The 17,962-nt window shown below is 42.5% G+C and overlaps 2 protein-coding genes across 2 annotated transcripts in view; both read left to right on the top strand.

The window, feature by feature from the left end:
- pmpcb (peptidase, mitochondrial processing subunit beta) overlaps positions 1–17,891 on the top strand; it is a 49,642-nt gene extending 31,751 nt beyond the window's left edge. The window contains exon 14 of the transcript XR_014599110.1: positions 17,882–17,891. The gene's annotated coding sequence lies outside the window, so the exon portion shown is untranslated. The remainder of the gene's footprint in view (positions 1–17,881) is intronic.
- LOC311031827 (chloride anion exchanger-like) lies at positions 6,685–17,789 on the top strand. The gene is made up of 21 exons (XM_084038347.1): positions 6,685–6,834; positions 7,016–7,195; positions 7,743–7,882; positions 9,504–9,614; positions 9,694–9,854; positions 9,948–10,112; positions 10,194–10,346; positions 11,640–11,722; positions 12,234–12,381; positions 12,458–12,571; positions 13,229–13,306; positions 13,387–13,482; positions 13,568–13,674; positions 13,760–13,829; positions 15,420–15,512; positions 15,592–15,687; positions 15,762–15,989; positions 16,073–16,127; positions 16,682–16,827; positions 16,905–16,964; positions 17,470–17,789. Exons 2-21 carry the CDS (start codon positions 7,065–7,067, stop codon positions 17,494–17,496), a joined length of 2,262 nt encoding a protein of 753 aa, XP_083894473.1. The 5' UTR covers positions 6,685–6,834; positions 7,016–7,064; the 3' UTR covers positions 17,497–17,789.
- Positions 17,892–17,962: the final 71 nt, after the last annotated feature.

Below are 17,962 nucleotides of genomic sequence, written 5' to 3'. Positions count from 1 at the left end.
ACTACATTACATTTTAGAGATATGGATTTGTTAATAGTAGTAAGAAATAATTAATATTCTAATTTAGATTTGACATACAGAACCAACTGTATGATCAGTAGTATGATGCATCACTTTCAATAAAATCAAATGAAACCGGGTATTTAGTAATCCCTCTTTAGGAGCTATGACATTAAAATATAGTTCATATTAATGCCTCCATAACAGTAATTAAGTTATATAACAAAAAAATAAAAGGGGACCAAACTTCTTTAACACCACATCTGTACATTTTATAGCCGTTAAATTCAAAGGACCAGACCCACCATTGTTACTTCTGGCAGCATATGTTTGTCCGTGTCTGCTAAATTACTTAGCGGTGATGACAATGAAATAAGGTCAACATAATAAAAAAAATAAAAAAATCAAAGCAAGGAATAGGAACAGGAAGTGCGTTTACCCGGATAATGCTGGCGCCATACTGAGGCTTTAAGGTCTGCCACAGAAACATGGAGGAATTAATGCAAACTGAAGAAACAACATGGGGTGGTAAGTGATTAAGACACGAGTTTTAAGTAATTCATAACACCTCCCATCTCAGATCCAGGAGGAGCCATGCGGATTCTGTCCTGGCTGTGGACCAGCTCTTTACCCTTGCAGGTTAGGTGGAGGGGTCATGGGAGTTCGCCCCATCCAGTCTACAGGACTGGGAGAAGGCTTACATCCGTGCCCCCCCTGGGAAAGTCCCGTGGAGGGTACTGTGGCAATATCCGGTCCTTGTATGAGCAAAGCGAGAGTTGTGCCCGTGTACTCACGCACAAGTTAAAAACGTTTCCTGTCGGCTTCGGCCTCTGCCGGGGTTTGTCTTTTGTCACCGATCCTGTTTTTGATTTTCATGGACACGATCTTGAGGTGCTGGGAGGACAGCGTCCGGTTTTGGGGACCTGAGAATGGCCTTATTTGCTCTTTGCAGATGAAGTGGTTCTGTTGGCTCCTTCAGGAAAGTGAAGAGTCGCTACCTCCATGGTTCAAGTATTGTTTAATTCAATTACATTTTAATTTATTTATTTAGAGTTTCTTTGGCGAGGCGGAGGACGCCGCTGCGCCGCTGCCTTTTGGAGTTTCGCTTGCACTTTTTCCGACAGTTTCCTGCTGACCAGAATACGTTGGAGCTTCTCCTGGTTGCCAGGGATTTTACAGGGAACAAGCATAGTTGCATTGTATCTGCAGTTCTCCCTTCTGTGGCGAGTTCATGAGGGAGGAGCGGGAGATGAATATGCGGTTCAGTGCGGGCGTTGTACCGGATCGTTGTACCGGATTCTTGTACCGGATCGTTGTACCGGATTGTTGTACCGGATCGTTGTACCGGATCGTTTTGGAGAAAAGGGAGGTGAGCTTGAATACAAAGGTCTTGATTTACCAGTTCATGCAACTTCAAACCCTCAGCTATGGTCACAGGTTTTCTGGTAGTGACGCAAAGAATGAGATTGTGGATACAAGCGGCTGAAATGAGCTTCCTCTGTAGGGTGGCAGGGTTCAACCATAGCGATATGGTGAAATCTCAGACATCGGGAGAGAACTCAGAGTAGATCCGATGCTCCTTTGCGTCAAAAAGGAGCCAGCTGAGGTGGATCTGACCAGGATAACTCCTGGACTCCTCCCCCTGGGGTAGACAGGATGGATTTGGCCTTGGAAAACCTCTGGATTCCCCGGGAAGAGTGGGAAAGCTGGGAATATGGACATCTGGAATGCCCTCTTAAGCTCGCTGCCTCGGATAAAGCGAAAGAAAATGGACGTATGGACCTTCCATCTGGAGGGAGCAGGAAGTGGTCATCAGGCTGAAGGCCAAAAAGACGCTGGGAAATCCCATCATGACAACAATGTTCGCCCACTTGTGATACAAGGAGCAATAAATACATTTTTTACGGCAGCAATGATGATTTATTCTCCACATGTTCAGAACTCATTCAAATTAATGCTGTTTTTGACTTTCCTTAATCCTCCAAAAACATCCGGTGGGAACCCGCCGAACAGCTCGCAATAGAAACCTGAATAACAGCGAAAACACAATTAAAGTATGCAGAAAGGTCTATCAATCAGGTCCTACTGGTCACCGACGTTTTATTTCAATTGCATCACTCAGAAATATGTATATGTATGTGAAGTTGTAAGGCTTTGTTGATCTCCTGTCCAATCTCTTTTATTTAAACTCACTTTGCTGTCTTAACTTTGTTGCAGTCCAGTTTTGTTTCAGTAGAAAACAACACACTGATGTTGAGACCCTGCGGAGGTGATAAATGAGTTCTCAAGGGGGAGATACAGGACAGATCAGTGTGGACACGTTAAGGCTTCAGTCCTCACTGCTTTCATGTGTATGTTTAGGCGGCTTTATGCTTATTTGAAATGTGATGTATTCCATCTATCTTTCTAATCGCAGACATTTCGTACACATGCTGGTTAAATGCCATCCCGAGGTAGGCGGCGTCTGTGTCACAGATATGATTTTATGGTTTAGTACCATTGACTCTTGCCTCGGATTGATAGCACCCAAGTCTATAAAATGTGCCTGATCTGAATCACATGTTTTCAAAAGCTCATCATAAAACCAAAGTGTTGGAGAGGCGTTGTTTTCTTTGTTTGGAAATAGAAGCCCAGTCAATCTGCAAGCTTTCAGGAATACTAGATGATAGGAGATGTATCACTTTATCGTGTTTCAAATTCATCTAAATGTAGTTAAAACTGCTGAATGTTTCGGAGTATTTTCTCATTTCTGCCACTTTGGATTTAATCTTATATACAAACGATCAAAACGCACATGGATGTTGACTCTCTATCGCCTCTAGAGGCAGTAAGCGATACTACAGGACAGGACAGGCCGAGGCTAGCTGGTTAGCATGCTCTTTTCAGTACACACATCATCGTCAAGGCTGTGACCTCTTCAGGTTCTGTTGATAATGTTACTGGAAACACACCTGGAAACACCTGGTGCATGAACATTAACTCAACGGCGTCGACACACGTTGGCATGACGACCAGAGTGATGAAAATGAGTGACGGGAATACGAGAAGCTGGGGTCACATCCCTTATTCCCCCCCCGTGCCTTTCTCTCTTTATTGATCTTTTTTTGTTAAAATTTAAACCACATTTCCCATAAAACCTGGAGCTTCCCGTTGCTTGAGAGGACATTGCTGGTTTTGCCCTCGTTGACACCTCACGCTCACGCAGACAAAGAGAACAAACAAACCATCCTCACGCACCAACCTGCCTTTCACAATCTGGTTGTATGTTGAATATTGTTGATAAACGCGGCACCGTTTTAATTCTGCCATGGAAACACATCTGTGTCTATTTATAAGCTCAGGTTAAAATAAGTCTTCACGGCACGAACTCGATGTCGGTTTCCTTTCAGCGTGAGTCGAGGAAGAAAGGAATAAACACGGGACACCACTCACCTCGGGTTGAGGTCGGCTCATCAGGCGGCCGCGGCCGGAGGCATAAACACTTGGGTTCCTCCCTCTGACGGAGCCACCGGACGCCTGAAGGCACCACGACCCCGAGGGGGAGAAAACACTCCAGCGTTGGTCTGGGAGTTCTCTCCCATCCTTCAGGAGAGAGTCGTTCTGACATTAGCAGAAGAAAAGTCAACGATTGTCTGTTCATTATCTGTTCATTCAATATGAAGCTGGAGGCAGGAAGCAATTGGTTTTAATAAACTTAACATGGAGATTCAGCCAAATTCAGCCTGTTATTAACGACTGAGACAGTGAAGTCTCACTTTGAACGGATGCTGAACATTAATACTTTTGATCAATATGAAAGTAAACTTGGTTCACACAACTGTTTCTATGGTGACGAATTATTTTAAGGGTGCATCATCTACGAGGAGGCTTCCTGTCTCTCTTTAGTTTTTATACACATTCTTCTGTAATCCGGACTTTTCAGTATTTACATTATTGGATGATAATTTGAAAATAAACTTCACTGGGGGTTTCTAACTTTAACATAACTTTACCCTGATGTGTGAAACTATTTCTAACTGTTGTATGTTTGTTCTGTACTGTACACACACACACACACACACACACACACACACACACACACACACACACACACACACACACACACACACACACACACACACACACACACACACACACACACACACACACACACACACACACACAGGAACAGGAAGTTTACAGCCAAACTTCATTATAATCTTCATTATCAGTCATTAATCTTTGATTGCGTCCGTTATCTCCGTACACAATCTTGGCCTCTATTTATTGCCCGAGGTGGGTTTAAAGTCTGCGCCGTAAAAAAACACCTTACATGTGTCTCAGTTTGCGGGAAATCGTGTTCAACCGAACGCAAACATTTTATTGGACTTACTCGAAGGGAGCATTACTTTTTTGGGATGGACTTCCTGACTCACATCTGGGTTTCATATCGTACCATTTGTGGTTCCCTTAAACTTCTCTCTCTTAAGTTTTCCATCGAATCAAAACAAATCAATGTGAGTGAACGTCCCAGCCTCCTCTCAGGAGAGATAACAGCACACAACAGAGCGATAAGTGTTGTTAATACTCAGATATCAGATCAGTTATTTTCCATGTGAGCGTTACCTTAAATGTCATCTGCTTTTAACATTAATTATTTACATTAGTCTTTGTTTTATTAAAAAGGTCCATTAAGGCAAGAAAATGCACAGAAAATGTATTGAATGCATTTGTTTATCCGAGTTTTATCGGCTCAAAACAACGCTGGTTTCTACGTCTGTTTGGAATACAATAGAATGTTAAAGATTTTAATTAAAACAAATACGAAAAAATGTATTCTTCATGTGTAAAAATGGATTAAAGCTTTGGAGTCGTTACATGTTTGTGTCTCTTTCGTTTTCTGTATTTCCCTGTAGGACTACAATTCCCAAATGCCTCGGTTTCACCCTTTCACATATTGTATGTCTGTACGACTATCAGAGCAGATCAGTGTTACAACCTGAAGCAGATTACTTCCCTGACTTCACGCCTCCTCCATCGGAGGACCCACATCCTGTTCACAGCAGCAGGAGAGTCCAGGAGAGTCCAGGACAATCCAGGACAATCCAGGACACTCCAGGACACTGTGCTGCTGAAGGGATGTTTCTTGAGCCTCTCCTCGGCCTCCGAAAGCACAACCTCTCTCCTCTCCGAGGGCTCACGTGAACAGAATCACATCTGACCATCTGCAAATGAACAAATGAATGTTAGCATTCAGGAAGCCTGATAAGTGGAGGAAACAATTAACGTCACATTTATTTTAATTACAGATATTTGTGGAAAAAGTATAGGACAGCAGATTTATAGATAGATATTCTAGTTATGAAATGTTTATTTTTTTTACAACACAAAGAACAAAAACATTAACATTAAAAATGTCAAGTAGTTGGAATTCAACCTTTATTGTAAATATAAATGATATTTAAATACCTATAACACTGAAATACATCGAGGTAGAGACTTTGTTTACAAAATAACTGGGAAAAAATAATAAAAAAGACAAAAAGAAATCCTAACCAATAACACCAATAAGAAACATTGATGAAAACAGTGATGAGTAAATAATATAAATTAATAAAAAGAGAAAGTAAAATAATAGAACTTTAAGAATGAATAAAACTATTTAAATGTTAAAGATATTTAGGTAGGTTGTCTTTTTTTTAATCAATGGCAATAAATGCACACCAAGTGGAAAGTGTTTGACCTTGGCGCTCATTGTTCATTCATCAGATATCAATCATTATATCGGTAATTTATCAGTGACCGTGGTTTGATGGAACAAAGGCCGAAACCACCTGATCGACACCTCCAATCAGAACGCTCTATTGTCATTTGTGTGAGCCGGAGAAAAAATCAGTCAAAACATGAAACAAAAAAACAAAAAACACGCTTTCATTCACAATTAATCACCAACGTCAGGTCTCACACACACACACACACACACACACACACACTCACACTCACACTCACACTCACACTCACACACACACACACACACACACACACACACACACACACACACACACACACACACACACACACACACACAGTGTTTCTGGTCTCTTATCAGGTTGGTTGCTGTTGAAGGACATTCTCTTCTCCTCCCTGTTCAATCCGAAAAAGGGTGAAAAAAGACAGTATGATAAGTAAGACAAACATGTACATGTACTGTATGTATGTACACTGATGGATATATATACTGTACATATACATGTTTATTTTTATGTGACGAGGAGGAAAGGCAGGAAGAGAAAAACAAACGTGACTTTCATCTGATATTCAGAGTATCAGTGTGTCTTATCACACGCTGGAGAAACTCACAACGCAACTTTTTACTTTTAGCAAGTTTGTTTTTTATTTCCTCCTCCAACAATCCCATCAGACTATTTTTACCATACGGCGAGCGCTCGCAGCCGACCTTTTTAGCGGCGTTTCCCGTCCTGAAAAGCTACTTGATTTCCACTTCATAACAATGACCTGCCCTGTCCTGTCCACGTCCACATCCTCCCTCTTATCCTGACGCATTGGTGCAATATCTTCCATATTGAGGGGAGGAAAAGTCTCCCCTGCTGAAAGTTGCAGGTTAGATATCAGCGAAGAACAATGGTCAAGGATAAGCGTCCAGAAGCTGTGCGAAACAGGGGACTTCATCATAATTTGCGGTTAATAATTACAGTCGTGATAAGCGGCGGAGGTGGCATTTATTGATGGCAAAGCCGTCTGAGGTCCCAGTTGGTCTCCCGGAGCCGGAGGAGGAGGAAGAAGAAGAAGACAGGTGGCACGTTTGGATTTGAGACACGTTTAGGAGTCCATCAGGTGAGCGGGACAAGCTGTGAACAAAAGTAAATGTATGTTTCCCTCCAGGACAGTGACCTGGCTCTCTGGGAGTCTGGACCTTTGGTGTTTGCCGTTAATGTTATTTGATGAGTGGTGTTCAAAGGCAACGCAGGAGCCTCTCTCTCTCCCCGCTGACCTTAATGTGATTAACGGACCCCAGAGCCACGTAGAGGGGAAAGCAGCGGCGCTCCGGGCGGCAGAACGGCGAGATGATGCGACCGGGAGCCAAGCAGTACGCGGTGACCAGGCCGCTGTACTCGGAGGAGTCCTTCGCCGAGAACCACGAGAAGGTCTGCAGGCGCCGCAAGACCACGCTGGACCACCTCAAGGACTGCTTCACGTAAGGAACTCGTTTGACTTTAAGTTGTTTAGTTTCTGGGTTGTTTCTTCAGTCTCTCTCTCTATGTATATATATATATATATATATATATATATATATATATATATATATATATATATATATATATAATTCACAACCCACGTTTCGTACAGTATGATAATCTACATTTTGTTTTACTTTCGGCTCAGTTTTTAAAAGTCCAAATTGAAGTCAAACCTTTGTTTCTTGACACATTTGCTATTTCTGTTGGAAGAAAGTGAAAGAACTCCCCACGTTTACTTACTTCTTGCTTTCCCTGCCTTCACACTCGCCAAATACCATCTAACATGCCTTTATTTGTGTCTCCTCTGTGCCAATTAGGCTATTTATCACTTACAATGTACTTGGTGATACTTTAAGTATGAAGTAGTCGCCTTTTAACCGAATACTTTACACTCTTTTAGTCTGTTTTCATGCAGTGAACATACCTGGAGCTCCAGAGATGGTGAAGCATCACTTTATTGTACTTAACGAGGACTTTCTGCCTTTTTTTTTTTTTTTTTTCCAGATGTGACGCCAAACGAGCCAAGAACGCGGCGCTGTCGCTGCTGCCGGTCATCGGCTGGATGAAGATCTACCGGATCAAAGAGTGGCTGCTCAGTGACATCGTGTCGGGCGTCAGCACCGGACTGGTGGCCGTCCTGCAAGGTAGACAAAAGATCACAGATGAGACTCTATCCAGAGTTCTGGACTGAAGTAGAAGTACAGATACTTGTGTTCAACAGTACTCTGGTAAACGTAGTAGTACCACTTCTTCACTCAAGTAAAAGTAAAACGGGTCTGAAATTTATTAATAATTAAAAAAATAGATAATTATAACGTAGTTATAAGTATGTTAGTAAGATAAGATACCTGAAAATTCAACATTTGTACATTTTCTGTCAGGATTATCCCGACCAATATTACTGCGACTCACAATATTTTATCCCGATAATCATCAAAATATGCTTAAAACTCTTAAAAGTTTCACTTTGAAGGACTTTTCTACTGTTTTTTTTTACAAGACTAACTGAATCTCACATTGTATTAATAAGAAATAAAAAAAGATAATTCCCCTCAAATGCATTAAAACTAAAGTAACAAGCCTGTTTATGAAAATGTGAGGATTAGAAAGTATTGTTTTAACATGTAGGGAGGAAAAGTAAATCTCAGTATTTGTACTTAAATACTTCCCTCCTCTGACTATATCGGAAACCTGTAGTCACATAAAACCTGGATGGATTCTCCATCTCAGCAAGAACACTGTGTCATAAGTATTTTTATGTAATTGCACTTTATGGTTATTGCACTCGACAAATGAACAAATAAACGACGGCTGCAGACGTCGCGTGTCGCCGACGTTAACTGGGACTCTGAGAACGAGTACAGATGCCTGTTGATGCCGTGAAATGAAGATGAAAAGGTTCAAAGCTCTCAGTGGCTTCATTCCCATGACCTCAGCGAAGGGAGGAGACGCATCTTCAATCACTCACTCCTGGTATCGGTAGAAGCTGAACCAGCATTCCTCCGGAAGGCGATCTTTAGGTTCTCGTTACTGATTTGCCTGAAGGATTCCTGCATCATTCGTGGTTTTAATAGAAAAAAAGGACTTTAAATGTAAAATCTCACCTCTGAGGATGATGAGTAAAGTCAACAAGAAAACAAATACGGTGAAAATGTGAGTCAGAAGCTTCAGGAAATCCTTGTTGTACATGTTTGTTTGCCTTCATAAGTAGTACAATCATCAATAACACTTGTGATAATAAATGATAACCTCTCCTCGGGTGGAGTTGTTTTAAATGATAACACGGCTATCTATCAGCAGCTCTGGGCTTTTATTTTGAGGCATTATATCATATTTTTGTGTCGGTCGGATTTTTATTGCTCTCATTTAATTCTGGTTTATTTAGCATGTATGGAGAAAACATAATTTCAGAATAAATTATTTATTAAGATTTATAATATTTGGTAATTATCCTCTTTTTACTGTCAAAAATGTTATGTTATATTTTTACTGAGGCGATATATTTTAATCTCATGCCAGTTTTACAGGTACAAATACTTCATTACTGTACTGAACTAGAATCTTCAGGTATCTGTATTTTACTTTAAAAAAAACAAATATCTGTTCTTTCAAAACAGGCTCAGTACTTCAGTTTTAATGCATTTGAGGGGAGTTATGAAAATAATGATTCAGATTCAGCCTCCCAAGAAAAGCAGCCAGTAGGGGGGAATACTTCGATCGTGGTACTGCGATGGTGTTGAATCCCTGCATGTGTTGGTGCGGCAGGTCTGGCCTACTGTCTGCTGGCCTCGTTGCCTCCCTGGTACGGACTCTTCGCCGCCTTCTTCCCCGTCGTCACGTACTTCTTCCTGGGAACCTCCAGACACATCTCAGTGGGTACGGACATTCATGGGATGGTCGACGGCTGCTCTCACGAGGCTACTTCTCAGCTCACCTGCCTTCTCTCTCATCGCAGGTCCGTTCCCGGTCTTGTGTCTGATGATCGGCGCCGTGGTCACCAGGCTGGTCCCAGACGAGGGACCGGCCTTCAACATCACGGGGTTCGAGGGCCTCACCAGAGACGAGCAGAGAGTGTTGGTGGCGTCTTCCGTGAGCTTCCTCGCCGGCATCATGCAGGTGACACACCGACACGTCAACTTTATCTATCCTACAAAATAATAAATAATGGTCATCTTTAGTATCTGTGTCTGACCTCTCCGTCTCCTCCAGCTGGCGATGGGCGTCATGCAGGTGGGCTTCGTCGTCATGTACCTGTCCGACACCCTGGTGTCCGGCTTCACCACGGCGGCCGCCGTCCACATCCTGGTCTCCCAGCTCAAGTTCGTGTTGGGGCTGACGGTGCCGGGCATCAGCGGTCCGCTCTCCCTCATTTATGTAAGAGATGTTCTTTGCTGCAGCTCACGGTCCGGGGGGTGTACGTGGGTTCATTCTTTTTATTTTTTTTGTCTTTTTCAGACCCTGGAGATCATCTTCAATAAGATCACCTCCACTAACGTGTGTGACGTGGTGATCTCCCTGGTGATCATGGTGGTGGTGTTCATCGTCAAGGAGCTGAATGACAGATTTAAATCCAAGCTGCCGGTGCCCATCCCCATAGAGGTCATCATGGTGAGCAGCCGCACAGAAAAGTGCCTAAAACTATACTTCTCCCTGCTGGCCACCAGGGGGCAACTCCTCTCTGGTTGTATAGAAGTCTATGAGAAAATGGTCCTACTTCTCTCTGCTGGCCACCAGGGGGCGACTCCTCTCTGGTTGTATAGAAGTCTATGAGAAAATGGTCCTAGTTCTCTCTGCTGGCCACCAGGGGGCGACTCCTCTCTGGTTGTATAGAAGTCTATGAGAAAATGGTCCTACTTCTCTCTGCTGGCCACCAGGGGGCGACTCCTCTCTGGTTGTATAGAAGTCTATGAGAAAATGGTCCTACTTCTCCCTGCTGGCCACCAGGGGGCGACTCCTCTCTGGTTGTATAGAAGTCTATGAGAAAATGGTCCTACTTCTCTCTGCTGGCCACCAGGGGGCGACTCCTCTCTGGTTGTATAGAAGTCTATGAGAAAATGGTCCTACTTCTCTCTGCTGGCCACCAGGGGGCGACTCCTCTCTGGTTGTATAGAAGTCTATGAGAAAATGGTCCTACTTCTCTCTGCTGGCCACCAGGGGGCGACTCCTCTCTGGTTGTATAGAAGTCTATGAGAAAATGGTCCTACTTCTCTCTGCTGGCCACCAGGGGGCGACTCCTCTCTGGTTGTATTGAAGTCTGTGAGAAAATGGTCCTACTTCTCTCTGCTGGCCACCAGGGGGCGACTCCTCTCTGGTTGTATAGAAGTCTATGAGAAAATGGTCCTACTTCTCTCTGCTGGCCACCAGGGGGCGACTCCTCTCTGGTTGTATAGAAGTCTATGAGAAAATGGTCCTACTTCTCTCTGCTGGCCACCAGGGGGCGACTCCTCTCTGGTTGTATAGAAGTCTATGAGAAAATGGTCCTACTTCTCTCTGCTGGCCACCAGGGGGCGACTCCTCTCTGGTTGTATAGAAGTCTATGAGAAAATGGTCCTACTTCTCTCTGCTGGCCACCAGGGGGCGACTCCTCTCTGGTTGTATAGAAGTCTATTACTTGTTTGTTTAGAAAATAAGGTTTTCATCTTTGTTGTTGCATTTATCGTCCACTTCTTATAAACAGTCGATGTGAGCAACGTTGCACAACTTCATCCTCACATAAACAGGAATAATGAGGACACTAATTCTGTTGCTCAGGAGTGCCGTCTATAATCATTCATCTGGATTTATGAGATCATTTACGACTCTTGAAAGAAAGCATTCCCGTCGGTTCTGTGAAACCGGGAGTTGATTTTGAAATTAATCCTGTGAGTCGGGCCTGACGACTTCTGTCATTTTCTCCTCCAGACCGTCATCGCATGTGGAGTTTCCTACGGGTTTGACTTCAAGACGAAATACGGCATCGAGGTCGTCGGCCATATTCCAAAAGGGTGAGACATTTTGCACGAGAGCCGGCTAAGGAACGTTTTTTCATGTTTCGTTATTAGCAATGCTGTGATGTCATCTATCACGCCTAATGATGTAGAATTGTGTTTAGGAAGCTCTAAGCTTTTAAAAATGACATTTGACATTAGATAAATAAGATTTACAGCATGAAAGAATAAAGACAAATGATAGCAAAACTAACTATTACTCTGTTACTTTAAGGACTACATGAATAAAACTCTCCCTTTCCTTTGCTGCAACTTGCTTCAGGAGAATTTTTACATTTGCAAATGTGTTTTTCTGGGTCTCTCACTATCTGTCAGAGGAGTTTATGGGCCATATAAAGATAATAAGGGGCGTAAAAAGAAGAAGAAGTGATTTATCTGTGCGGTTACACCCATCACAATTGGAGTGACACGTGTCAACCAAATGAAACCTCGCTTCTTCTTTTTGCCGTGAACTTGACGACCTAGATACTTAAAAATGCGACCACAGAAACATCTCGCGTGTTCTCAGGTACGAGGCTCCGATGGCACCGAACCTGCACATCTTCCAGGAGACGGCGATGGAGGCGTTTCCCATGGCCATCGTGGGGTTCGCCGTCGCCTTCTCGGTGGCGAAAGTCTACTCTGTGAAACACGATTACACCATCGATGGGAACCAGGTATGACATCCTGACCACGATGTCAAAGTTGAAGTGACGGGTTTTTAAATAATGAGACGTTTTTTTCCCCCCGTAGGAGCTGATAGCTTTCGGAGCCAGCAACATCTTTGGAGCTTCCTTCAAGGCTTTCGCTGCCAGTACGGCGCTTTCCAGGAGCGCCGTGCAGGAGAGCACAGGCGGCAAGACTCAGGTGATTTAATACAAACAATGTTTCTTTATTCTTCAAGCCGAACCTTTATTCTAACCACGTTTGAGGACCAGATCTAACTAACATGACGTTAACTTGGACCAGGAGTTGATTAGCTTAGCTTAGCACAAAGACTGGAAACAGGGGGAAACAGCTAGCCTCTGAAAAGTTTTATTTTATAAAAGGTTTAATACTTTGATTTTGAAAAGCAGGACTTTTTACCTGTCAATATAGTATTCTTATTAATAAATGTGGTATTTTAACTTCATTATGATTTTACCTTTCTAATTGTAAAGAGTTTCATCTAATCTATGTATGTAAAAACGTGAGGATTCACATTTACATTAACGTCACAATGAGGGACCAATAAAACTTCTAATCAACAACACCCTCTAGTGGTCACACAGGGGATAAGTATGATATTCCACTACTCAATTATCTCATGTGGTTTATAACTGAATAGTGGAATAAAACAGACTTGTATTTTATATCAGGTGCAATAAAGCAACACGTTGCAGCAAAGGGAACCAATTTTTAAGTTATTGTTTCTTTTCTGTGGATCCCAGTTTTTTTTATACACCTGAACTTCAGAAAAGTCCAAAGCACCAAGCTAACCTTCGTCATGACTGCGGTTCAACACACCTGTTGTCGTTTTTTCAGGTAGCCGGTTTGCTGTCGGCCATCATCGTGATGATCGTGACGCTGGCCGTTGGATTCCTGCTGGAGCCGCTCCCGAAGGTAAACCTCAGATGAGACTCACTTATAAGAGTCAAGCTCCCTGAGGCTGAAACGTCACCTCTGACTTTACTCTCCACCAGTCCGTGCTGGGAGCTGTGGTCATCGTCAACCTGAAGGGCATGCTGATGCAGTTCAGAGACGTCCCGTACCTGTGGAGGAGGGACAAACCGGACTGTGTGAGTTCTCACAAAACGGTTTGAAGCTTTATTTTGGTCATTTTGGTGACCAAAGATGAAGTCAAACATGTTTCCCTACCATCAGGTGGTGTGGATAGGCACCTGCCTTGCAGCCATCTTGCTGGGTCTAGATCTGGGATTGGCTGCAGGCCTCGGTGTGGAGCTGCTCAGTGTCGTCCTCAGAGCTCAGTTGTAAGTTTCTGTTTGATAAATGGAAAGGCTGAACTGTTTCCTGAACAGATGATGTGTTTTATTGATGTTTTTCCTCTCTGTTCAGCCCTCGCTGCAGCGTGCAGGCCAACATCCGGGGAACTGACATCTACAAAGACAGAAAGGATTATACTGATGTAAGTGTGTGCCTTCTGTAACTCATTTTAAGTCACATATATTAGTCCAGGCATGCCCCACCGGGAGGAGACCCCGAGGAAGACCCAGGACACGCTGGAGTGACTATGTCACCCGGCTGGCCTGGGAACGCCTTGGGGTCCTCCCGGAGGAGCTGGGGGAAGTGTCTGGGGAGAGGGAAGTCTGGGCGTCCCTGCTCAGGCAGCTGCCCCCGCGACCCGGTCCCAGATAAGCGGAGGAAAATGGATGGATGGATGGATGGATATATTAGTCATGCACCTAAACATTAACACTACATTCCTTAAACCGTAACACATCAACACTGAAAATGTAACCATAAAATCTGTGGTTGAATGTGGTTTTGTAAGGAGGGAGCCTTTGTTTACACATTACCGCCAATGGTCAATATCTTTCACCGCATCTTTGTTTACTGTAGCCTAATGCGCGTGTGCTGTTGCGCATATACTGGGTGATTTACGGTAGGACAGAGAAGGCGTCGCGCTTGCGCACAGCGCGTTCTCCCTGTTTTCATTAAACTAGCATAAACTGAATAATTTATCCACTTATCCCGCTCATATACTACGTACTGACTCTCTTCCTGTCCCTCTGTATAACACATGAGGTTGAGTTTGCCTTTGTTACCAGTTTTAGGCCTTTTTTAAGTGCGCTACCGCTAACGTTGACATAGTATTAGCTCATTTACAGTTTTGCTTGAGACGCTAAAAAAACAGCTATTTTTGACACAGATATTTTACCATCCGCGTGTTTATTGTACCATAAAAAACCATCTTCACCAAGTTAAACACATTAAAACGCCTCTCTTACCTGTAAATATAGAGAAATGATGACAGGTTGTTAGCTTCAAGGCCAAAGTGAAAGTGCCGCGTGCAAAACTACTGGAAAAACACGTAAGGCAAAAGCAATCGATCACCGATCTCAACCGTTCCTTAGACTATTATAGTTATTTTAGAATATTTTTTTCTCACAACAAAAAATGAAATAAAGTAAATTAGAGTGTGATTTTTCTTTTACACTCAGTGAACATTTTTATATCCATGACTTGGCAGAGAGTTGGACTACGTTTACACGGCAAACGATCTCGCTGATAAAAAAAAACATACGTAATACGCATGTGCCAAGTGGAGCCGTGACATCACCGTTGCCACAGCGATGGAGTCGTTCTGGAACCACGATTCAAAAAGTTTTCGTTGGCCATGGTCGTGGAAAAAGAGAGCCAGAACCAAAAAAATATTAAAATAAACTCGATACCATGTCTAGATATTTTTTGGTCCTATGAAAGAATTGCTATTGCTCCCCTCTCCAACCAAAACCACCGACATGTGGGCCCCTATCTGTGCTGAGTCCTACAATGCCAAAAAAAAAACATACAATGCCAAAAATATATATTTTTCCAGTTGGGTGCAATCTGAAAACTCACCACTAGACGTCTAATGTACTAAATCCTACATACTGGTCCTTCAAAGTGGTTCCATAGTAGCTTCAAGGGAGCTCCAGAGAGATGATAAGAATCTGGTTTTACTTTACCTTGATTTTAGCTGTAAGTCGGCCTTAAAGCTGACGACTCTCTGCAGATCTACGAGCCGGAGGGAGTGAAGATCTTCAGGATACCGTCGCCGCTCTTCTTCGCCAACATCGACTTCTTCAGGACCAAGCTGGTGGAAGCTGTGAGTGCAACTGGCAGCGACAGACTACGAAAAACCCAACTCTTTTTTTTACTAATTTAGTCCGATTCTTTCACATCAGGTTGGGTTCAACCCGCTGAGAGTGTTGAGGAAGAGAAACAAGGCGCTGAGGATGCTCCGGAAACTTCTGAAGAAGGGAGACCTCCAGTGGAAGGATGTAAGTACCGACTAGGACCTTGTTTCACCCTTTTTACACAATAAATCTGAATATGTGTGTTTTACCGTTTACAGAAAGGCTTCCTGAAGGCCTCGTACGGACCCATCAAGGATTCTGGGGACGAGAGCAACACGGAGGACCTGGACCTGCCGACCGACTTCAGCGACCTTCCCGCCCGGATCGACTGGAGCGCCGAGCTTCCCGGCGACATCGTGGTCCCCCGAGTCGACCTCCACAGCCTGATCCTGGACTTCGCCGCCGTCTCCTTCCTGGACATCTCGGCCCTGAAGGGACTCAAAACGGTGACGAGTTCATCCACTGCAGCGACAGGAGAAGTTATTTTCATATATCCGACTGTTTTAAATCATCTTTTTGTTTTCTGCAGATGCTGAAGGAGCTGATCCGCGTTGAAGTTGAGGTCTACATTGTGGCTTGTGATCGTAAGTGTAAAATTACTCTATTTAAAGATTTTGTTTGCGTCGCTTTAAAAAATGTTTTTGTTTTTCTGCTATATTAGCAAAATGGAGACGCCCTAACAGCCAGTGTGTGTGAAGTGTTTCTTAAATTCTTATTTTTTTAATTTTCTATCCGTCATCTGATAAAATCGCACAGCAACCTGATGCGTTTTATTATTATATTCATTGCCAAAATTCACAATTTGATGGATGACTCTAGTCCCAAACAGGGCTGATTAATTAGCATGAAGCTAATGTCATCATTAGCATCGTTTAAGTTCATTTGATGCCATTGTAAATGATGTTTGAGGTGATGTACGGTGGCTCAGAGACGTCAAACAAGCAGAAAAATCTTATCCAACGCACTCGTCAATAAGAAAGTTTTAAAGTGGCTTTATTAAAACTGGCTCATCCTACAGGTAGAAAATAATTAAAAACATTAATTCAATGAGTTTCCGGCCAGTTCCTTCGTTTATCTTTAACTCTATAGAAAAAAAACACAAAAATAGTTTAGTTACTAATAGTTTATTTGTTAACAGCTTACATCCTGGAGAAACTTCACGACTGCTGCTTCTTCGACGACGAGGTTCAGCCGTCCATGTTCTTCCTGACGCCGCACGACGCCATGCTGCACGTCCTGGAGAAACACCCCGGCTCGGCCGAGACCAAGTCCGACTTCGACAAGGTGAAGAAGACACAGAGAGGAAAATGTTAATGCTGAGGTTAAACACAGAAAACTGAAATCCTCGTGTTGTTCTGCAGATCATCACGACGGTCACAGTTCATCACCCGGGAGGCAGCTTGAGGGGCCGAGGCAGAAACGTACGTCATTAATTAGTTATAATACACATATATAATGCTAATTAATAACTCAATATGAACCCATGAATTAGTGTGAAAAGGTGAAGGAGGAGTGTTGCAAAACAAAACGTATTAAACGTGTTAAAACGATTTGTGATGCTTTACACACACACACACACACACACACACATACATATATATATATATATATATACACACACACACACACACACACACACACACACACGTTCTCTGGTGACGTATAAAGATGCCCATATTATTTTTTACCAGCATGATTTTAATTTTGTTAATTTCTTTAATCCACATTTTTGTCAAAATGTGACACTTTACGATATATTTACATCATTTTTACGATATTTTTACAATATTTTTAGGATATATTTACAATATTTTATATTTTACAATATTTTACGTTATATTTACAATATTTGTACGATATATTGACACTAATTTTACAATATATTTATGATATTTTTTGTCTAAAAGTCCTTGTTTTTACCCACAGGATCCAGATCCAGAAACCAGGTTCTAGATCTGAACCAAGATCATCGCCAGAAGAAAAAACACTCAAAAAAAGACCAAAGACAAAACCAGAGTAAAAGTTTTACAGATCGCGCTGTAGTTTTTTAACTTTACACACCCGACAATCTAACTTTACATTTACATACAGAACTCATTGTAAGAAATACATTTATTTTCTTTTTTATACTGTATATAGTGAATTTGTAGAAACATTTTAGGCGTCTATATTTTCCATGTTGTATAGTTTTTATGATAATGAGAATAAAATCGGCGCAGCGTTCTCCAAATAATGTTGGGGACGGAAGCAATGTGAAAATATATTATATTTATATTGAAATAAACATTTCATCACTCGGACATTCAGTGTTTCTGTGTATTTCTGTGTATTTGCATGAAGTATTTCTTTATAGCATCATATTCTCAGGACTAAATCAGCAGTCGTGTTCAAATTTGGGAAAATGTAGTTTATGTGTCAG

Source organism: Eutrigla gurnardus (assembly GCF_963514095.1).
Source record: "Eutrigla gurnardus genome assembly, chromosome: 21".
Lineage (NCBI taxonomy): Eukaryota > Metazoa > Chordata > Actinopteri > Perciformes > Triglidae > Eutrigla > Eutrigla gurnardus.
Note: the sequence above shows the minus strand (reverse complement) of the source record. Positions and strands in the feature narration are given on the sequence as shown.